General features: G+C 41.2%; 2 protein-coding genes across 2 annotated transcripts; both read left to right on the plus strand.

The window, feature by feature from the left end:
- The first annotated feature begins 548 nt into the window (after window positions 1-548).
- Window positions 549-8,259, plus strand: LOC139643900 (saxitoxin and tetrodotoxin-binding protein 1-like). Its single transcript, XM_071519194.1, has 6 exons — window positions 549-668; window positions 1,911-2,056; window positions 3,688-3,752; window positions 5,060-5,179; window positions 7,526-7,630; window positions 8,213-8,259. The coding sequence occupies exons 1-6, from the start codon at window positions 549-551 to the stop codon at window positions 8,257-8,259; spliced, it is 603 nt and encodes a 200-aa protein (XP_071375295.1).
- Window positions 8,260-14,396: 6,137 nt separating this feature from the next.
- On the plus strand, window positions 14,397-23,181 carry LOC139643901 (uncharacterized). The gene is made up of 6 exons (XM_071519195.1): window positions 14,397-14,516; window positions 15,694-15,839; window positions 18,254-18,318; window positions 18,490-18,606; window positions 20,722-20,826; window positions 23,090-23,181. The coding sequence occupies exons 1-6, from the start codon at window positions 14,397-14,399 to the stop codon at window positions 23,179-23,181; spliced, it is 645 nt and encodes a 214-aa protein (XP_071375296.1).
- Window positions 23,182-23,829: the final 648 nt, after the last annotated feature.

The raw sequence follows: 23,829 nt of genomic DNA on the forward strand, positions 1-23,829 counted from the left end.
TTTAAATCGCTAATCAATGTAAAATTGTTCAGTGTGTTTTACCCATAATCACAATAAAGAATGGCATATTGGATATTACAGCAGTATTGAAAGAGGTCAGCTTGTGTCTCTGTGGTTGTGTTTGTGTGTGTGTGTGTACACAGTGTATTTGTGTCAGTGGTGTCCAGGAGTAGTTCAACCAATAAGTCAATGATTGATACACAGACCAACAAGCGATGACACATGTTGACAGTGAAACATCAGTTGAGAGTTCAGATTTGCCAATTCTGGGAAAATGAGAGAAGGTTGTGTGAGGAAAATTAGGTGAAATGGGGAAAAACGGTTTGAACAAATACTTGGACACCCACCGCCTTGTAACCCCGCCCCATCAGGCCTTTATAGACGGTGGAGGCTCTGTGACTTTCAGTCAGTGTGGTTAGGTTGCTCTGTCGGGTGAAAGTTGCCGACAGCCCAGTTAGCATTTCAGCTAGGTCTCCTCTCGCTCTAGTTGTTTCGTCCGAGTTTCCTCTGGCCTTTGGAAGCTGTGAAGCTGCTGCAGCGTGTCGGCCATGTTTCTGCGGTACAGTGTTTATTTCCTCATCGCTGGGCTTTATCTGAGCAGCTCGGCTCCAACGCCTGAGGACTGCCAACGCCTGCTCACACCTCTGCCTCTGGACGACCTGACCAAGGTAAAAGGCTTCAGCTCTGTTTGCACAGGACTAAAGCCCTCAGTGTTACTGGAGGAGGTCTGCTGATGTCCTTTTTACTGGAGTGATTGTGATTATTACAGAGAGCATGTGTAATAGTGACAGTTTCCAGGCAAATACCCTACATACCAAATTCATAGTATATATGATAACTTGTGTGAAACTGCTGTTATCTGAAGATAGGGTCTTTTAAGGTAAAAAAGCATAAATTATAGCTTTCTTGAAAATATAATTGATTTTCATTTATACTGATAGCTGTTTACGTTAGACACACAATAGACTGACAATGTATGATATTAATTTGTTAATTTGATTTGAGAAAGTTGCATATTGCAGCTTCAACTCAACCCAGTTGAAGAGATAATTACCTGTTTGAATGCTTTGATTAACAGTTAGGCCTGATTTATGATTGTATGCCCAACATCAATCTGACCAACTTTGATCTTTGAAGTTCTCCACTCGCAGGTTCTTCTTACACCTTTCAATTCATCTCTATAGTGTTTCGATATGTCTTTCTGTCTTCCAACACTATTTTTATTTTTTATTTTTTGTATTTATTTGTTTTTTATTCTATTCAACAAAATCACAGTAAGCAAATAGATACACAACAATATTAGAATTGCTTACAAAACAAAAAATTTAATTTCCAGTTAAGCAAAATGACCCGTCTAACCAAAAGAGTGGCGTATGCTACTGTCTCAGATTGGGCATGTGATAATGGACAGCCCACTGGTCGAATCCCAAAGGTAGCTGTAAGGGGGCGAGGCTCAAAATCAATTTCAAAGACCTCAGAAAGCCCCAGAAATCTGACAGTAAAGGGCATGCCCAGAATTGGTGAAATAAAGTAGCTGGTTCCGGTTTACAATGAGGGCAGGTAGGGTCAGTATTAGGGAATATCTTTTCAAGTTTGGCCCTGGACCAATGAATGTGGTGAACTACTTTTAAACTGAGTAAGACAATGCCTTGCACTAAAAGAGGAGGAGTGAATCCTATTTAGAATAGAGTTCCATGTCTCCCCATCAAATTCTTCCACCAGGTAATTCTCCCATAGTGCCTTAAAAGGAGTTTGTGGGTTCAGGAGATTATTGATGATTCTGTATAGAATTGAAATTACACCCTTAGAAACCTTATTAAAGCTCAAGATGTCCTGTAGAGCGGTGCCTGTGAGAATATTGGGGGTGTTTTTGCGTGAGACATTAATGGTGAACTGCATGTTCTGTACAGATGCACGGCAGGTGGAACTTTATCACGGGTTTCACTGATCATAAACTCTTTGAAGACATCCTGAAGACGGTTGACAGCTCCTGGATATTGGTCAAACCATCACCTTCCAGCAACAACACTCTGATTATGGCTGAGGAGAACCTGATGTGAGTTGCAGCAGCTTAGGGCAGTCCATTTTTATCAAATACACAACAACACGATTGCTTTAAATTTAGAGTATAATCATAATTAACTGTAATAGTTAAATTAAATCAATCCCCCTGTTGAAGTCAACTTTGTATTCCTGGGTCCATTTAGTAGTTTGGTATATCTTTGTCCTTCGTGGATAACTGGTCAATCGTAGATGACGTGATGTCACATCCAGATATTTCCAGCAGCTACAATGGAGTTTGATAGCAGAAAATATTTCAGCGATCTTAAAACGATGTAAACCTTCAGGGCTCTGACCGGGCATAACCATGACCATCCATGATCATCCCCACCATCACCCGGGACGGGGCGGAGAGAGCAACTTCACCGACTGATTCGGGTGAAAGTCCGAGAGCACCGTGAGTCGGACGCCAGATTACCCCTGCGTCATCTGGCAGGAATCAACAGCAGCTCTTGTGCATCGACAGAGTCTGCAGCTCTCCCACTCTCTTAGCTGATGTCAAAGCTACGAGTAATGCAACCTTGAGTGACAACCACTCAACGGTTACTGAACTCCTGTTGTAAGGCTGCCAGCACACGATCTAAGTCCTAGGTCGGGATGGCCAGCCATGCTGCAGGGTATAATATCTGACCGCCTTTCAGAAACAGCGAGATGAGGCTGCAGCAGCCCTCAGTAAGCCTATTACTGCCAATACGAGTGGCCTTGATTGCTGCTATCATGCCCCTAAGGGTTGAAGGTGATTTACCTGCCTCAAGTAACCACTGCAGATACCGGAGCACCTCTCGAGCTGTACATGTCGTCAACAAGTGCGTCAACTTGGTTAGCCCTGCACCATGATTCAAAGAGTTCCCAGCAATATGAACATGGGTCATACACCTGGGTGAAGGTGCAGGGGGGCTAGTAAGATGCAGAAAGGCAAACACAGAATTCGAAGGTTCTCCCCTTGAAAGCAACCCTGAGAGATTTCCTGTGTCCTTCCCAGATTGGTATGTAGAAGTAGGCATCCTTGAGGTCGACAGCCTGGCTCACCCTCGGAACTTCTTTAGTCCCCATGAGGTCTAAACTTGGCCAGAGAGATCTGTCCCGCGTCGGGATAAGGAAATATTGGGAATAAAACCCCCCCTGCCGATTTTCCAGCCCCACCTCCCTGATGGCCTTCTTTGCCAGGAGAGTGGAGATGTCTGAGGGCAAAGCCTCTCTGTGCTGAATGTCTGCCATGATGAGAAAGCAGCCGACTCCATCATAGGAGAACTGTAAACGATACCCCTCTGCCCCCAGGGCTTCCCATGCCGCATGTTCTTTGAGAAAATGAGTCTGTGATATAAAATTAGATATTCTATGATACCACATGAGATTGTTTATGAGACCATGAGATATTCTGTGAGAATTTGAGAACATCTCTGAGAAAACTACAGCTAGTGGGATGCAGGGCAACTTTTCGGGCAACTCACACTGCCCAAGAAGTTGCCTCAGCTTTGTTTCTTTCATGACACAGGAACATCTTGGGTCACTTTGTTGCCTGTTGCTGGTAGTGTTTTCCTATCTATGTTGCCCCAAAAATTGCCCAGTGTGTCACAGCCCTGTCAGACTATGAATTCACCATCATCCTCCTCTCTCTTCTCTCAGGAATGGAAAATGCAACACCTCAACAGCCGTCATGACCGTCGTTGGCGACACTGTAAACGTTGCACGTAAGTCACACTATCTGGCACATCTGAAGTATCTAACATGGCGGTCAGAGTTTCTGGAGTGTAAGTCAAGAGGGTCTAGCATGTAAGTTTATGTATTGTTAACATGTAAGCCTGAGTATCAAGCACATATGCAACAGTATTCAGCCTGTGCATGAGCGTATCTAATGTGTAATTGGCAGTATCCAGCACAAAAGTCAGACTTTAAAACCTGTAAGTTGGAGCTCTAACATGTCAACTGGAGTATGTGGTAGGCAAGTAAGAGTATGTATCATGTAAGTAAAGGTATCCAACATGGAAGTCAGAGTTTCTAGCATGTCAGTCTGAGTGTCTAGCAAGTACATCTGAGTTTCTAGACTGTAAGTTGGAGTATCTAACATGTTTCATTTTAAGTCAGAGCATGTAACTCCAAGTTTTTAGGGCGTAAGTCAGAGTGTCTACCATTTAAATTTGAGTATCTAGCACATAGATAAGAGTATCTAGCATGTAAGTGAAGTGTCTAGCAAAAGTCAAAGTACGTGGAAGCATACAACATGGAAGTCAGAGTATCTAGCACGGAAGTTTTGGCACATACAGTATGTTCAAGTTTCTAACAAGTTTAGTATCCAGCAAGTAAAAGTATTTAGCACTTAAGTTCAGGTATCTAGCATGGAAGTCACATTGTCTAGCACAGTGATTCTCAAATGTTTTCATATCAAGGACCCCTAAGTTAGTACACATTAGGGCCACGGACCCCCATTTGGTGAGATTTTGTCTCCTGAACCCAAATCTGAGAATACTTATATTGTTAAATGATATATTGATATGATTTTGTCCACAATTCCATGACTATCTGTACTGTAGGTAGAGAGAACAGTAAATCTAAAAAATCAAAAATAGTCATTCTTCGTAAATTAAATAGTGGTGAAGTTTAACAATAGATCAATTTGCTGTGAACCCCCTCAAGGACCCCTGGTGGTCCCCAGACCCCACGTTGAGAACCACTGGTCTAGCACACAACTCAGAGAACTTATCAGGTCAAGTTGAAGGTCCTAACACAGAAGTCAGTTTCTAGGATGTAGGTCAGAGTATTCAGCATATAGGTTTTTAGGACTTAAGTCTCAAGTAAGCAACTTAGAGTATCTCTTGCAGAGGGAGAATACTGTTTTGTTTGAGAGGACCAAAGCCAAGCTTACAGCTCTCCAACTTTTCTGGCAAAATTTGCTGTCAAGTTTGCCCCAAATATTTGCCTGTGTCTCATCACCTTAACCACCAGACTGTTGACCTAACTAACTGAACTTACTAAGCTAACAGCCGCCTCCTCTCCCTAGACGAAAACAACATTAGCTCCACGTTCCAGATGCTGCCGTCCTGCGCTGACTGTGAGCTCCTCCTCATCAGCAGCACGATCAAAGAGGTGGACACCCCCATCCGCTCTCTTTATATGCTAGGTAGGATGGAAAGCCTGGGGGAAGCTGGGGGGTTGTGTTTGGGTCAGAGAGACCAAGAGAGAAGAAATAGAAATACTGTAATTTCCACACTTTAATGATCAAGATCAAATCTTTATGGATGAAGCAGTATAGCCCCTACAGCAGCCAGATATACAGTATGTATAACTGCCACAATATGAGAAGGGATACCGAGTGACTACATCTCTCCACAAGACTTGGGAACCTGAATCCCTCGAAAATACCAGAAGTATCTGGGGTGGGTGTTATCTTAGATTCTGATCTAAATTTTAATTCTCATATAAACAAGGTGACCAGAACAGCGTTCTTTCATCTCAGAAATATTGCCAAGGTGCAGCCCTTCCTAACCCAGAGAGATGCTGAAAAGCTAACTCATGTTTGTAACAAGTAGACTACAAGTCTATTGAGAGGCTTTTGACAAAAACAAGGAAGCGAGAGCAGATCACTGCATTGCACTGGCTCCCAGTGTCCTTTTGAATTGATTTTAAAGTTCTTTTACTTGTATACAAAGCTCTTAATTACGGTGGCCGAGACGTGCCGAACGAACTGCATATCCAAAACGCTTTGCAAAATCAAAAAACACAAGCGCATTAACGGAAAACACAAATGTAAAAGCCACAACAGAAAAACGGAAGTGAGCAACAACGGATGTTGACAATGAAACAGGCCGACTATTAGAGCTGCCGTGGTTACCGTATTACCGCGGTAACGCAATCACGTCACGTCCACCGCAGAGTCAAGCTGATCACCGCTTCACCGCTGTTTTTTTTCTTGTTTATTTTAGGCCTGTTGTTTATGTTCCAGTTTTTGCTTGTAAAAGTTATGTGATCTGAAATAAATGCAATACTATTTTTTAAATAATAATAATAATGATTATTATAATTGTGTAGCCTATTTTCTTCATGTGGTCGAAAGTTTCCACTCACAGTTGCGCAGTTAACGTTCTGATCGGAGAACGTGCCCCCCCCCCCCCAACTGTTGGCTACGGAAAGTTTTCGCTTCAAATTCGGCTAAAAACATGGATCTTGTAGCGAAACCCAACCTTATTTCTCCTGTTTGGGAACATTTTGGCTTTGAGCCCGATGAAGAGGGAAAGCCAAAGAATTTGGACGAGGCAGTGTGCCGCATCTGCAGCAAGAAAATCAACGTCATGTGAGGAAACACGACAAATCTAGCATCGCATCTTAAGACCGCTCATCGCCCATTATACGATGCAATGAAAGGCGCCCCGTCTGCCTCGGGACGTCCCGGCTCGGCACTACGTCAGTTAGGAGTCTCCGAGGCGTTTGCCAGAGTGACTAAATACAACCGGGACAGCGAGCACTTACAACAACTGTAACACTGTTCTGAGGTTTAAATAATTTTTTTTTATGGAGGTTACCACGATGGTTTGAATGGCTTCGCTAATTTGTGCGGTGAGGGAAAAATCAATACCGCCGCAGCTCTACCGACTATCATTGCTGGCGGACTATTATTGCTGCACATTGAACAACATTGCTCATTTGTGACAATCACATAGCGATATTAATCATAGTTGGCTAGCGAACAACGTTTCATTTACTTCTCAAATGGGCAAGAACTTTCCTCTTCCACATGTGCAGCAATAATAGTCCGCCGGCAATAAGTCGGCCCGTTTCAGTGTCAACATCCGTTGTTGCTCATTTCCGTTGTTATGTTGTGGCTTTTGCATTTGTGTTTTCCATTAATGCGCTTGTGTTTTTCGAATTTGCAAAGCGTTTTGGATATGCAGTTCGTTCGACACGTCTCGGCCACCGTACTTAATGGCTTAGGACCGACCTACAGAATCCCTGCTGTTCTATATTCCATCAAGAGCCTCAGGTCTTCTACTGCTGGGTAGACAGAAGTACAAAACCCCACTCAGAAGAAGATTGGGGATGCAGCCTTTTGCCAAAGAATATTAGAGAGGCTCTGTAAGCATTTTCAAACGACTGCTAAAAACGTATCTTTTAAGCTTAGCTTAAAATGATTGTATTCTTTTATCTTACTATTTTACTTGATTTGATTCTTAAAATGCATTTTGCTTATTCTTTTATATTAATTTTATCTGCCTTCTATTGATGTAAATCACTTTGAGCTGCATGTCGTGTATGAAAGGTGCTATACAAATAAATTATTATTATTATTGTTATTATTATTATTATAACATCTGAGTGTCCTTTACAGTGATTTCTTACTTTTAAACTTACGGATCCTGTGAAGTTCCATGGAGATGCCACAGTAGATGTCACTCCAATCTGAAAAGTAGTCTCTGTATGTGGTTTCCCTTTAAGAATTGTTTTATTAAACATGGGTTCCTGTTTTCTCCAGGCAGGTCGTCGGCCCTGGAGGAATCCGATGTGGAAACTCTCCGGCAGCAGGCGGAGTGCCTCGGGTTTTCCCAGCCACCAAACTTCCACTACGATCCCAAGAATGGTCTTTATTATTTTATATTACGATCCTTCCAAAATGAGATCTCTCTCTCTATGTAGTGTTTTGGAAATGAACTGCTCATTTATTGATTTTTAAAGCCACAGTCTGCAGCTTTTCGCCTTGAGTGAGGAAAGTGTATTGTTAGTCATTTAGACCTGAACACACAGACTGATAATGTAGAATGTATTCTTCTAGGTTTATTTAATGTTATTGTAATTTGAGAAAGGTTTTGCAGCTTTAAGGTCAGTCCACTCCCCTTGTTATTTAAACTTCAATGATACAGCAAGACTGAGAGGAGGAAAGACTGGATGGATGGATGGATGGATGGATGGATGGATGGATGGATGGATGGATGGATGGATGGATAGATAGATAGATAGATAGATAGATAGGTAGATAGGTAGGTAGGTAGGTAGGTAGGTAGGGGGAGGTAAAGAGAGAGATAGATAGATAGATAGATAGATAGATAGATAGATAGATAGATTGTGATACAAAGCCATTAACTCTGACTTCTCTTTCTCCCTGTCTTTCTCTCTTTGACTCTTTTCTTTCTTTCTCTCTTTTTCCGTCTCTCTCTTTCCACAGAGTTCTGTCCTGAAGTCGAGGTCCAAAAAACAGAGACAGGCGTTTAACACTGAAACTGAGGAAATAAAGAGACAAAACTGGTTCAGAACATGAAACATGTCGTCTTCTATTGTTTTTCTTCTTTTCTTTCTTCTGGCTACTCATCATTCGTGCATCTAAAGCTGACCTGCATGGAGAAGTGGATCAGCAAAGGTCTCTTAAGTATTGCCTGCAAAACACCAACACTTCAGACACTGGACCTGTATTTTAACAACATTGCCAATATAAGTGATAAACTGACACCTTGTTCTCAGCTAAGTGAGTTGGATCTGTCTAGTAATCACGTGACAGGGCTGTCAATACGATTCAATCGATACGATCGATGAAGCAGCTGAAGCGCTTGGTGATGTGCAGCGTCTTCCTCTCCAAAGTGCCAGACGACCTCAACAGTCTCTCCTCGCTTGACATCCTGGATCTACATTTCAGAGGTATCAGTGAGTTCGGCTGCTCAGATGTAGTAGTAGTAGTCATTTATTTCGGTCCTGTTTAACAATTTTCCAAAATGTATGTACGAAATAAATAAACAACAGTAAGGCATTAAATGAAATGGAGAACAAAAAAAATTGACCGAAAAGGTGTAGGCTGAAGCTTTAGCTTATTATGCCTCTTCCGTTTTTACATGACATTCTAAGACAAAACAAAACAGAAGCAAAAACATAAACAAACAAAAATGAAAACAAAAACAAAAAGTTCCAAACGTTTCATACACAATAATGATCATACCTCAGTTTTATATTTATCTACCACCTGATTTTTAAACATTTTTTTAAATTTGCAAATTGAACTACACATTTTTAATTCTATTCTATTAACTATTAACTATTCCACAAGTTTACCCCCTTTGACAGATATACATCTATTTTGTATATTTGCCCTTACCCTTGTTTTTTTAAACATACCTATTCCCCTAAGTTCATACTGGCTCTCTCTAATTTCAAACAACCTCTGAATACAGTTAGGAAGTAAATTATTTTGAAACTAGAGTTATTAGGTTTGGAACTTTGTGTCTTTTGTTGGATTAGGAGATTTTAAAGGTCCCATATTATGAAAAACACGTTTTTCCTTGCCCATACACATATACTTTAGTCATCCCTCAACCTAACAACCCCCAGAATGTGAGAAGTGAATGCCTCTGCATTGTTGCCCTAGCCTCCTCCCTGGGAACACATGCCAGAAAACGAGCCGTTTTGATTTGGCTCCCCTTGTGACGTCCCAAGGGGAGCAATTTGCATACGCCGACCTCCATGGTGGATAACCACTCCCACTCCCACTCCTCTCTGCTCTCTGTGGGCTGTCGGCCGCCATTGTTTTCCTTCGCTGCTACAGCTTAGCAGATGTCAAAAGCAAGAGCAAAACATGCTAAATGTTCCGTTGTTGGCTTCAAGGCTGAACACAGAGCTCTACACTGCCTCTCAGGATCGGAAGATAAAAAGATATTTTTTTACAATAATGTTCTGACTACAGTAAACTTAGTCCAAATTTGCATGTTTGTGCTAACCGCTTTACCTCGGACCGCTTCGTAAACGAGTGTCAATACAAAGCAGGATTTACATCAACACTGCTCCTGGAAGATGGAAGATGGATTTATCCCAACTGGATGTGGCCCAACAGCAAATGTGCAATCGGTAAGTGTCGCCACTTTGTGATGATATTTACAGTTGGGTACAGTCAGCTGGGCTTGACAACATGTCGAGGTTTGCTAACGTGTGTAAAGTTATGTTCCATTTGCTTGTTTGCGACATTGTTTTCATGTTTGTTTTTTAACAGTCTATGGTGCTTTGTTGCTAAATCAGTTGCCTTGTGTGGAGAGATGTGTCCGCTAACGTAGCTTGAGAATGAGAAATGAATACGGTAGTTTATGGTGTTTCAGTCCGATTAGCATCGGGTAGCGATTTAGCTCCAGTCCCGATGGGACGGAGTTTGATGCGGGCCTGTGAATACGAGGAAGCCTGTTGGCCACAACGACAACAACAGTTAGCAATCGTCTAGTTAACCAGGTCCCGAAAGGACAAAGCTACTATGATCCAGGCTAGGAGTTACTGCCGTTAGCGGCGTGCTAATCTAGCGTTAGCGTTAGCGTTAGCTAAGGTTAGCTCCTCTGGCTCACTTTGCGGACACATCTCCTTTCTAGACAGCCGCACCTAACGTGGCAAAACTCGAACAGTACTTTGTTTATCGGGGACTCTGGTCACCGCAAACATTTCACTTCTAACACCAAATGAATGGAAGGGAGTTACTGGCTGATGACATGTAATATTTCACGTTCTGTCTTTGCACCTAGTCTGGTAACTCTAGTCTTGTAATCAGCTGGGGTTGTGGCAAAAACCTGAGCAACGAGACTACAACAAATGCTACCTTTCTCGAGATTGTAATGTCCTATTTTACTTGAGACTGTGTTTAGAACCAACTACATGGTAATTATTGAGGCTGTAGTTTGTGGTAATGTTACTGGATTGCAGTATATTGTAAGGTGTAGGTATTACTCATGATGCAATATCCTAAACAATATTTGAGATAATTGGTTGCATTAAACATTGCTATTCCCTGCTATGGGGCCAGCACATCTCAGACAGTCGTTAAATAAATATACAAATGTTATAACAAAGTATAAACTATAGTATAAAATAATTTATGACTCAAAATTGCACATTTTGCTACTTGCCAGTGTCAGGCCACACTATGCAATGTATATTCTTTTGTAATGGAACAACTGATGACTTCTGTGTTTCTGTTACTCCACAGATTACGTCGATGAGTTGATGGACCTCATCTTTGATCAAGTCTTCCAGGACCCTGCACCTCATGTGAGCCAGGTTTTGAAGATCCCCATCCCAGAAGACTTGTGCGCCCAGTCTGACAGGCCAGCCAAGGTGGACGTCATTGCAGCCACATGTCTCGGTTCAGTCAAGAGGCAGTCTGAACCCGACGCAGCCGGCAGCATCATGGAGCTCACAACATGCACAGCACCACACACACACACTGGTATCAATACTCTGACCCTGAGACCTAGAAAGCCCCAGCACTAGCTGACAAAGGATCTGTAGGCTAGACACTGAGAAGAGGGTACACATACTGTCAATATATTTCATTTGAATACTTAGTCTCTTCTATTGTTGTTTTGGTTATCTGGCATGAGGTCAGGTTGTAGTTGGGTGTTTTCCACGAATACATAAGATAACTAAAAACATCAAATTATAAATCATTATTGTGATTGATACACCCTGTGTACACTCACAGATGTAGATTTTGTAACATAAGCAGCCCAGTATGGTCCTCTATAAGCAATATGTTATGTTTCTACATGTGCCTTTTTTATACCTTTTCTAAAATAAAATAATTGTATTCTGTATGAACAGTCAGTGTTGTGGTTACTTATTGGTTTCACATTTAATTTACATGGGTGTGTAAAGGGAAAAACGTATATAATCCCACACACAGTGTCTATACTTACATGGTGCTTTACTACATTTCAATGACTGAAATGTAATAAAGCACCATGCAAGTGTTGACAGTGTGTTGGATTATATTACTTTTTCAGTAACTTTTGTCCTATACCCCTGTCACTAAAAGACTTTTAGGTGTGCTAAAGTTTTTCTACATGGATGTGTAATAAAGTATAACAACACACAGTTATTTTACTCAAATTTATTGTCATGTAAAGTATTATCCAAAGTCACATGTTCAAATCAATTCATGCACAGAATGCATAAAAGAAACTTACTGCTCTCTACCTCTAAGCTGTAAGGGCCCGTAGTCTGCTTTATAAATGTTCATTGCATTCTGTAGTGAGAACACATTCAAACATACAGGCTCCAGACCAGGATGATCAACACGCATGTAGGTGGATCCTGAAGCTGCTTCATTCTTCTGGTAACCTAAGGAATGAGAAAGGGTAACTGTTATTGAATTTTGCAAGCTTTATACGAACATTACACTGACGATTACGTTTATCTATATTAGGCTATATGTTTATTAGCACAGACAATTTAGAGTAGATGTGAGTACTCTACAACCTAATGTACAGGACAAACAAAGGTGTCAACTCTAAAAGAGGTAAGATGTTATGTACAGGGGGAATGACCAGCAGGCCTCCATGAGATGCAGTTTTTGAATATTTCAGCTATAGTTCTAAAACTGTTGAGCTAGCGTTATAGCTGAGTAACACTGACATAAATTACGACAGTCATATGTCCAAATGGTAGATAGCATGGGACATAACCATATGTTTGCCGGTGTCGTGACAATATTTGTATCCACTGCAGATGAGTTCTTTTGCGTCTTCACATCAATTTGATGTATTTGAACATAATAACCACATAATGTCTGGTGTGGATTTGTTTCCTATCGCTAGCCAGTTCAACGGCAATTGGAAGACACTTCATGGAACAACATTACAGCAGCATCCAAGTAGCCAGCTAAAAGCTACGGACACCTACTGTGTTGACGAGCTTACTAGACAGCCTCAAACCACCGGCACCGGTGAACGTCAGGCTAAAAACGACTCAAACAGACCATACGGTATAGTTACAGTGGGAGACACTCCGCCAGGTAACGTTAGATATCGTTTTTATGGGATACAAATGTGTCCGCTGTGGCTATCCAGAAAGACCACATAACGTTAGCCGACGCAACCACATACACACACACGGTGAGAAAGTAGGAAAACAGTGAAATTTCAACCTACCAGTCAGAGACATCCTGCTGTAACCGTGTCTGTAAAACTTCGGCAGCTTCCTCCTCTTGTTCGGTTGACAGATTCCGCCTCAAAACTGTAGGTTTTACATGTTGTGTCACGGAGTTTTCTTCTACAAGCAGCTGCCATGTTGATCTTGGAGTTTTTCCGCGTCTGCACCCCCCCCCCCCCCCCCCTCACCCAGCCGATCAGGCGGCCAATCAGAGCAGCGCCTCATTATCAGAGCATCCCCGCCCACTCAGAACAGCGCATAGTTAATGAGGGGAGAAACTGAGAGGATGGAGAGGCCCCATAGAGCCTGGATTTGGGTGTTTTTTTGCAACAGAATTCATAACCTTATTTTAAAGACCACTGAGAAATGTTTTAAACAGCTAAAAAGAGCATAATATGGGACCTTTAAAAGTTTGGAATCCCTCAAGTATTTGGATGTGGTGTCAAATAAAGTTGAATGTCTCCAACTCAGTAAAGTCCAGGGTCAACAAGCTGCTCTGGAAGAAAACTGCAGTTGTCAGAACAGGAAATGAGCCGCACAAGGCTTCAGGCAGAGGAGGAGGACAAAGTTTAAAAGCCTTTATTTCAGATCAGGGAACATCTAGGGCCTGAAAACGCAGAGCGGCTTGGAGCAGGCCGGCTCCTCCTGAGGCCGAGGTGGAGAGTTTCTCTGCACCAGAGAGCCTGAAGTCAGACCTGTGAGGCTCTTCTCCTGTTTTGACCACAGGTTCCATCCCAGCAGCAGCCAGCAGACCGCCGAAGGGTCCTGGATCCAGACATTGAACCTCTCACTCATACTCACTCACTGTGCTCTTTAAACTGTGACTCTACTGTCAGACGGTCAGTAGAGTCACATTAGAAGTCTTGGGTTCAGTTTGTATTATTGTCACATAATCCTTTCCTGCTGGAGGAGCGTAATCTTCCCATCCTTCTGTCTGCAACACGTAATCTGAGTTTGTGCTCAATTCACAAAACTTAAATACTCATTCTTGATCTTTTTTGCTGGTTTTTGCTGAACCAATGCAGCTGTCTAGATGCTGCCTGCTATTGTGTGTGTGTGTGTGTGTGTGTGCGCACAGTGTATTTGTGTGTGTCCAGGACTAGATCAACCAATAAATTAATGATTGATACAAACAATGAAACATATTGGCAGTGAAACATCAGTTGAGAGTTCAGACTTGCCAATTCTGGGAAAATGAGAGAAGGTTATGTGAGGAAAATTAGGTGAAATGGGGTTTTAGCAAATACTTGGACACCCACCGCCTTGTAACCCCGCCCCATCAGGCCTTTATAGACGGTGGAGGCTCTGTGACTTTCAGTCAGTGTGGTTAGGTTGCTCTGGTGGGTGAAAGTTGCCGACAGCCCAGTTAGCATTTCAGCTAGGTCTCCTCTCGCTCTAGTTGTTTCATCCGAGTTTCCTCTGGCCTTTGGAAGCTGTGAAGCTGCTGCAGCGTGTCGGCCATGTTTCTGCGGTACAGTGTTTATTTCCTCATCGCTGGGCTTTATCTGAGCAGCTCGGCTCCGACGCCGGAGGACTGCCAACGCCTGCTCACACCTCTGCCTCTGGAGAACCTGACCAAGGTAAAAGGCTTCAGCTCTGTTTGCACAGGACTAAAGCCCTCAGTGTTACTGGAGGAGGTCTGCTGATGTCCTTTTTACTGGAGTGATTGTGATTATTACAGAGAGCATGTGTAATAGTGACAGTTTCCAGGCAAATACCCTACATACCAAATTCATAGTATATATGATTACTTGTGTGAAACTTATGTTACCCTGTATTAAAATCTTGTGTGTGTACGTTGCTTTGGATAAAATCGTCTGCCAAATGGGAAATTGTAAATTCTAACACAACATCTTCAATGTTCCCAAGATATATTACAGGGCAGGTACTGGGAATTTACTATCCCATGATTTTCTTTAAAACTGCATTAACATTGTCCCAATATAACCTTATCCTTATACAATTCAAAAAAATATGTGAATGGTTTGCCTCCATATTACCACATAACCTCCAACATGGTTGTAATAAAAAAAACGAGTCAAATTCTTCCAACAGAATTCCCTCCATATTCTTGAATTTGAGGAGGTACATGATGTCTGACACATCATATTCCACTCTCCTTCTGTGATTTAAATATTCAACTCTGCTTCCCATTTAGTTTTTATATAAAGCGTTGAGGTTATTGTTCCCTCATGAAAATGAACACATAGAACGGGGCCATATTCCATATCCCGTTAACTGTGTGCCTGTTGAAATGCTAAGCCACCATCCTCCGTGTCCGGCCGTGTGTGTACCGCGCTCCTTTCCTCACGTTGTTTGCAAGCGATCAATAACTTAAACATTACCAACGTATCTTCCGATATCCCCGCTAAATCGTCCAGTACAGATAGAGTTCATATTGAGTAGGTTCATGCTGTGGATATTCAGTACTGAAGTGCTTAAATTTTGGTCATGGATTTTTTTGCTGGTAGTTCTGGAATTTGCAAATTACTAAAGCGTACAAACCCTGTATTAATTTATTGATAATTTGATGTGAAAGTTACATATTGCAGCTTTAACTCAACCCAGTTGAAGAGATAATTACCTGTTTGAATGCTTTGATTAACAGTTGGGCCTGATTTATGATTTTATGACCAACTTTAACCTTTGAAGTTGTCAGCTCACAGGTTCTTCTTACACCTTTCAGTTCATCTTAATGGTGTTTCAATACGTCTTTATGTCTGCCAACACTAATGTTAAACTGCATGTTCTGTACAGATTCACGGCAGGTGGAACTTCATCGAGGGTTTCACTGATCATGAAATCTTTGACTCCATCCTGAAGACGGTCAACAGCACCTGGTTCCGCATCACACCGTCACCGTCCAGCAACAACACTCTGACTGTGTCTGAGGAGAACATGATGTGAGTTGGTCAGTGGTGGAAAGTAACTAAGTACATTTACTCAAGTACTGTACTTAAGTACAATTTTGAGATACTTGTACTAGTATTTCCATTTGATGCTACTTTATACTTCCACTCCACTACATTTCAGAGGGAAATATTGTACTTTCTACTCCACTACATTTATTTGACAGCTTTAGTTACTTTTCAGATGGAGATTTGACACAATGGATAATATAACAAGCTTTTAAAATACAACACATTGTTAAAGATGAAACCAGTGGTTTCCAACCTTTTTGGCTCTTGACGTCTTACAAAAAGCAGTGTGTAGTCGGGTCACATTTCAGATGTCTATGAGTTGTTAACAGCTCCACCAAATAGTGATTTTTCCCTCTAAACCTCACATGGTTTCATTTCAATAAATGTTCAGATGATCCAATATTTCAGCAAAAATCAAAGATTAGAGAAAAAGTCCAAAAACTGAAAACAGATTTATGTATCAGAACTTTGTTTTTTCTTCTTTCCTCTCCCATTAATCATCTCACGACCCCTCAGATTTATCTGGTGACCCTTTGGAGGGGCCCGACCCCTAGGTTGGGAACCACTGGACTAAACTAGCTAACTGTATATAAAGTAGTTCAAACTAGCTCCTCCTCCAGCAGCTACAACAGTAACATGCTGCTTACACACTGATGCTTCAGTATTAATAATCTAATGATGTCATATATAATAAAATATCAGTCAGAGGGACCAAACCACTACTTTGACTTTAATACTTTAACTACATTTTGCTGCTAATACTTATGTACTTTTACTTAAGTGGATTTTTCATGCAGGACTTTTACTTGAAATGGAGTATTTTTCCATTGCTGTATTGGTACTTTTACTTACGTAAAGGATCAGAGTACTTCTTCCACCACTGGAGTTGGTGACAGCTTGGGCAGTCCATTTTTATCAAAGACCCAACAACCTTTTTAAATTTAAATTCTAATCATAATTAGCTACAGAAGAAAAGTCCCAGCTAAAACACTTCAACTCTGTTAAAAACAGCTGTTGTTGATGTACTTTGCATTCCTGGTTCCATTTAGTAGTTTGGTGTATTTTTCTTCTTGGTTGATAACTGGCCGATTGTAGCTGAGGTGATTCCACATTGTCTTTACTCAATCAAGTGTAAAGAGACACTCCTCTCCCCTCAAGTTAAAATCTAGTGGAAAAGGGAGCTGAAGTTGACATTACCTTCTGTCAGTATATGGGAGGTTACTTCACATAAACAATCTAAAAATGGCTTTGATTGTGAAATATGTTGTAGGAAGCATCAACACATCTCGCTCAGCTTACTTTCACAAAAATCCATTCAGTATTTACCTGAATGACAAATTTAGCTACTGAACTACACTACCCAGCATGCTTTTAGCTAGTTGGAATGTTCCATCTCCTGCAGAGGGAACAAGCTCCGGTAGCTAGCTAGCTAGCTGCAGCTTCACAGCTCCAGAGACAAAATGTGTTCAGTTCCTCATGAGGCTGAACTCAGACTTTAGTCCCAAACTGCATCTGAACAGGTGAAAACCTGCTGAGACAGTCTGCTGCTGCTGGAGGATCAGCTGCTTCAACAGCTGCTTCATTCTGCTGGAGTTCTCCATCATTGCAAAGTCTTTTCTGGAAGTTTCTACTCTACTAATAACAGAAACATGCAAATCGTCTAAAAGCTTCTGCTGTGTAGAGTCGAGAGGTGAATCTCAACTCCATTTGTTGCTTTGTTGCAGTCAATGGAAAATCATGTTAGCCACTTCGGCCTGCACTTCCACTTTGGCTCCGTTCTGTTGACAGAAGTTCATTAAAAAATAAATTCCCCCTTCAGTGGCCTAACGCAGTAACAAACCTTGACTGAACTGCTGCTCTCAGAAACCTTTACACTATGTGTCTGAGAGAACGTGAGATAATATCTTTGAGAACGAGATTTTCTATGAGAAAATGAGATATTCCATGAGAACACGAGTCTTTGAAAATGAGACATTCTGTGAGAATGTGTGTCTTAGAGAACAAGATGAGATATTCCATGAGAAAATGATGAGAACATGAGATATTCTTTTGAGAAAATGAGTCTGAGATAAAATGAGATATTCTATGATACAACATGAGATTGTATATGAGACCATGAGATATTCTATGAGAATATGAGAACGTCTCTGCGATGACTACAGGTATTGAGATACATGGAAACTTTACAGGCAATGGTGGAAGTTTCCTCAGCATTGTTCCTTTCATCACACAGGAGCATCTTGTTTCCATCAAACACTGGAATAGATTTATGAACCTGTGGCTCACTTTGTTGCCTGTTGCAGGGAGTGTTGCCCATCTATGTTGCCCCCAAAAATTGCCCAGTGTGTCACAACCCAGTCAGAATATGAATTCACCATCCTCCTCTCTTTTCCCAGGAATGGAAAATGCCACAACTCGGTTCACAACATGACCGTCATCGACGACACCATGGTGTTTACATGTAAGTCATAGTATCTAGCTCAACTCTGGTCTCCCAAGAAAACTATAGGGCGACTACATCTAATACAGAATGATGCTGCATGAATTTTAACCAGGACCAAGAAAAAGAACCACATTACACTTTACATTACGCTTAACTAAACGTAAGCTAACAGCCGCCTCCTCTCCCTAGACTACAACTCTACCTCCACTGTCCAGACTCTGCAGGCCTGCTCTGACTGTCTGGTCTTCAGCATCGGCAGCATCCTCAGCGATGTGGGCGTCATCGTCAGCTCTCTTAATGTACTAGGTAGGATGGAAAGCCTGGGGGATGCTGGGGGGTAGAGGTGTACAGAGACGTCATTATCTGTATCTGTATCTGTTCAACCAACAAAATTATCTGTCTCTGTTTCTGTATTCGGATAGAAGGCCGGAAGTGGGCGTGGTTTATACCGGAAGTCACGTTAAATTGGGCAAATGTTGTATTTTCTAACCTAATATTCATTGGCAATGCAATTTTTGTGCCTTCAAAGCATCAAATTGATTTAATAGTGGCATATAATTAATTATGAAATATATTTCCACATCCTCATACTGTACTTTTTTTACATTTTTTTTAACTAAATTCCATGAAACCTATGGCTGATACTTACAGCATGTTACATCTTAAACGGATGAATATTGACTGAAATACAAGGTAAAACATTGTTTTTTTTCAATATTTCGACTGGGTTTTTTAAATGGAGGAAATTAACACATACAGCTAAAAACTACAGGTTCTGAGCTTCATTTTGATGTAAAGGAATCCAGCTGCCACACCAGGCTTTTGTCTCGCTAGTAGAGATCTGCAACCCGGGCTTGGTTTTTAAATAAATAGTTCAGGGTCGGGTCGGGCTCGGTTTTTTTTTTTTTCATGCGTGGAAAAAAGCAAAATGTTTTATGCTCCTCGCTTTCTCCTGAAGCTCTGGGCACACACAGCCCCCCTCCCTCTGCTGAGCACTGCTCTCTCTCTCTCTCTCTGTCTCTCTCTCTTTGTCTCTCTTTCCCTCTCTCTCTCTCTCTCTCTCTCCTCTCCGCTCTGTCACTGGTGCTGAAAGACACACAGCGGCTACAGTACCAAAATTTTTTCATTTGTGTTTTACTACTTCATTTTCTGTTTTACAAATGATAAAGGGAAAATCAAGTCCTTTATTTACATGTCAATCATGCCTTTTTTTCCCCTAATAATAACGAGCAACTTCAGGTAGAAGAAATATCTGTTTCCATCGCATTATTTGTGCTTTCCTGAATAACATATTCGGATTCGGGTCCATCCCTGCTGGGGGGATGTGTGAAATACTGGAATTTCCAAACTTTAATAACAAAGGAAAAAATAAAATCTTTATGAACGAAGGAGTACAGCCCATTTTACACGCAACCACTAGTTCCATACACAGTCTATCAGCTGATACACTGAAGTGGAGCTTTTGGGTTGAGCAGCAGCCCAGCTCTACCACCACAGAGAGACTGACACACACACACCGACACATAGAGCTCCTGTCTTGGTGCCGCCGCTAGCGGTCAGCGATGTGAAGATCTTAGGTGAACATTTCTCCTCGATCTGCCACTACAGAGAGATTGTAAGTATCGTACTACATTCTATCACAATCCAAGTATATTTTGCAATGCATTCATTCATCATAGTTTTGCGACTCACAGACACAGACCGCTTCCAAACTTTGCTTTCACAAACAAACTGTCTGTCGTTGCCTGGGTCAATCCGTTTATTCGTTTATTCGGATCCTCATTAGCTGCCGCTAACGTAGCAGCTACTCTTCCTGGGGTCCACACATAACATAACATATATAACAAGACATATAACACATGTAACAAGTCTCAATAAAAACATAAAAACATATTCAAGAAATAAAAACTAAAGATCACAACACATCAAATTGCATTCCATTATGGTTGATCAGGTCGGTTAATTAACGTTAGGGTTATTGTTAAAGACCCTATAGACAACTTTTTTGCTTTAACTTATCATTATGATATTGAACAATAAATTTCAGACCAATCGTATCAAGGAAATGCTACTTCTACTGAGTCTAATAAAACATTGATGACTCTAAACGTTCATAAACTATAGACATCAGATCATTTCTCATCATTGATGAACACCCACAAAGAAGATTATCGTTTACATTGCCGTAGAAATCAGGCGAGGACGCAGAATTCAGCATAACAGCGGAATAAAGCGGTGAATGAAGTGCCGTCTTGGTTACCTGTGATGTATGAAGGTTACCTGTGTTGTCATGGTTTGCCATGGATCAGCCAATAGCAGATCACAGTTGCAGTAGATGTCACTCCAATCTGAAAAGTAGTCTCTGCATGTGGTTTTCCTTTAAGAATTGTTTTATTAAACATGGATTCCTGTTTTCTCCAGGCAGGTCGTCGGCCCTGGAGGAATCAGATCTGGAAACTTTCCGGCAGCAGGCGGAGTGCCTCAGGCTTTCCCAGCCACCAAACTTCCACTACGATCCCAAGAATGGTCTTTATTATTTTATATTACGATCCTTATATAATATATTCTTCTATTTTAATTTGAGAAAACATTTGCAGCTTTAAGGTCAGTCCACTCCCTTATTTAATCTTTATTGATACAGGAAGACTGAGAGGAAGAAAGACTGGATGGATGGATGGATCTGACTATACAGTCGACAGTCATATTAATCATTTAATATCAAATGGAAAAACTTTGTCTTCTCTTTCTCTCTTTGACTCTCTCTTTCTTTCACTTTTTTTCTCTCTCTCTCTCTTTTCACAGATTTCTGTCCTGATGATGAGGCCCAAAAAATGTGAAAGTTGTTTTCACCTGAAGAAACGACAACTTCTGACAGAAACAAACAGTTATCGTTTAATTTGCCACTGAAATCCTTTTGGTTGTGTGTTGTGCATTTTAGTAGCTACTCATCATCCATCTGTAATACTAATAAACTTTATTTGTGTAACATTTTCTGAAGCAGTCACAGTAAGATACAATAAGATAAACGTTTAAAATACCAGATGTTAATTCAAAACAGGTTAAAAGTTACAATAGGTAAAAACAAACGATATGATAACCAGCATGTGTGTGACACCCTGTCTGCCCGGCAACAAGGCGAGGATTCACCCCAGACCAGGTCTGAAACTGAAGTGCATCAGACAAGATGTGAACCGTCCTTTAGATTAAATATCACAATATTTTAGACCAAATACCTCAATATCAATATCTGATGATATTTTGGGGATCGGTATTTGTGCTTTCACAAGATATTTACACACAAGACATTTTTGAAAATTTGTAATTATCATTAGTAATCAGTAATGTGAGAAACACTTTACAATAAGGGTCACTAAGTTAAGGGTTAGTTAATGCTTAATAAACATTAACTAACCCTTAATTAACAGTTAACTAATGTGTAATTTACTAATGGTGTTCATGTTAACTAAGGTATTAATTTATACATTATTTAATAGTTTATAAAGATGACTATTAAATAATGTATAAATGAATACCTTAGTTAACATGAACACCATTAGTAAATGATTACCAGACACATTAATTAACTGTTAATTAACTTAGTGACCCTTATTGTAAAGTGTTACCATAATGTGTAATCAGTAATAAGTAATATGGATATGAGGAGCAGGTAAGTCATTGTTCAGTTTACTCAGCCAGAACCGGCTGATAAGTTCAGAAAATTGTGTCACTTTACTGTAACACAGCTTTTAAGACCAGGAAGGAGTAACATGTAAGTTATTTCACAATATTACGATAACCAAAACCCCAGACGATAACTCAAATCACAATATCGATATTATACAATATATATCGCTCAGCCCTCTTTAGTCTGACCTGAGCTTAAACAGTAATAAGTTACAGCCCTTCATCAAGCCTCTGGCCTCTCAAATGGATTTTTACAAAGGACAAACCTGCCTAGATCTAATTGATCAAGAGTCAATCACAAAACAGAATGATGCAATACATCGTACAAACAAAATGAAACACCAGGAAACAAAACAAAAGGCACAAAACAGCATGATCAAATATACAGAACGGGCCGACCGATCCGACCAGCAGCAGCAACCTGAGAGCCTCAGTGAAGACGAGGAGAAACTCCAAGAAAACATTACCGCTCTCTGATGAAGCCGCAGCATGGCCGACACACGCTGCAGTGGGTTTTAATATATTTATTTTAGTAAAATGTTCCAGTTGTTTGTCCTCTCAGAGAGTCAATATGACTCTGGAGCAGCTGGAGTAATAACTCTGATGAGTGTGGGCCGATAGAAACACTGGAAGACTGTTGATTTTTACTTGAGAGTTAAATTTCTGTGCATCTTCAACAAATTCCTCCACACACCAAAACCCAGTGGAAGCATCTCTGTTCTCTCTTCTCTGAACCGTTTTTTATATACAAGCAGGGTTTGCACAAAGTCTTTAAATTGCTTAAGGTCCTTTAACTTTTCAAAATGTAAGTACTGGAATACCTGGAAAATTTGCCTGTGATGTGGAGAACAGTTATGAACAGAACAAATAGTGTTGGAAAAAGTCCTTGAAAGTCCAAATAAAGGAAAGATAAGCTGCCCATCATGCTGGAAAAAAAACAAAAAACACTGAAATCAAATTGTGAATCAGAGTTGAGGCAGAGTCGGGCAGAGAGCACACACACACTTTGGACTGAGAGTCACAGTCACACCGGTTCAGGGCTTCAGGCCAATATGAGACGACCAGGTTCACATCGGACACCTGCGTCCTCTGGGGTCCTGTCTAGAACGGAACGGTTCTGCAGTCCAGAGTTCTAGGTCCCAGAGTTCTAGAGTTCTTGGTCCCAGAGTTCTAGAGTTCTTGGTCCCAGAGTTCTAGAGTTCTAGGTCCCAGAGTTCTAGAGTTCTTGGTCTTAGAGGTTCTAGGTCCCAGAGTTCTAGAGTTATAGGTCCCAGAGTTCTAGAGTTTTAGAGTTCTAGGTCCCAGAGTTCTAGAGTTCCAGCTCCCAGAGTTCTAGGTCCCAGAGTTTTATGCTGCTTTTCCACCGCATGGTACCGGCTCGACTCGACTCTACTCGCCTTTTTGGGCCAGTACCAGGTACCATATTACCTGGTACCTGGTACCATATTACCTGGTACCAGGTACCATATTACCTGGTACCTGGTACCATATTACCTGGTACCTGGTACTTTTTTTGGTAGCACCTCCATCGAGGTTCAACGTGAGCTGAGGCGATACCAAAAGGTGACGTGAAAACACTGCAGACTACTGATTGGTCAGAGAGAATCGTCATTGCGACACGGGACATATATGCTAACGTTAGCTACCAGGTTAGCTTACCCTCTTGTGTTGCCTTTGAGCAGCCAGAGAGCAGTCTGCTGTCTCGCTGCCTTCAGCCTCTTCTGAAATAAAATCTGTTTCCTTGCTGTGACTAACAGCCACACACCGAGAATCAAGAACACCATCGCTTCCATATCCTCCATTGTTGCTGTGTGTGTCGCGTTTCATGCGGCATCGCTATGACGA

Source organism: Centroberyx affinis, unplaced genomic scaffold (assembly GCF_046629955.1).
Source record: "Centroberyx affinis isolate AG114_WGS23_722 - 3 ecotype Tasmania unplaced genomic scaffold, CSIRO-AGI_Caff_v1 ptg000673l_1, whole genome shotgun sequence".
In the NCBI taxonomy this organism is placed as follows: Eukaryota; Metazoa; Chordata; class Actinopteri; order Beryciformes; family Berycidae; genus Centroberyx; species Centroberyx affinis.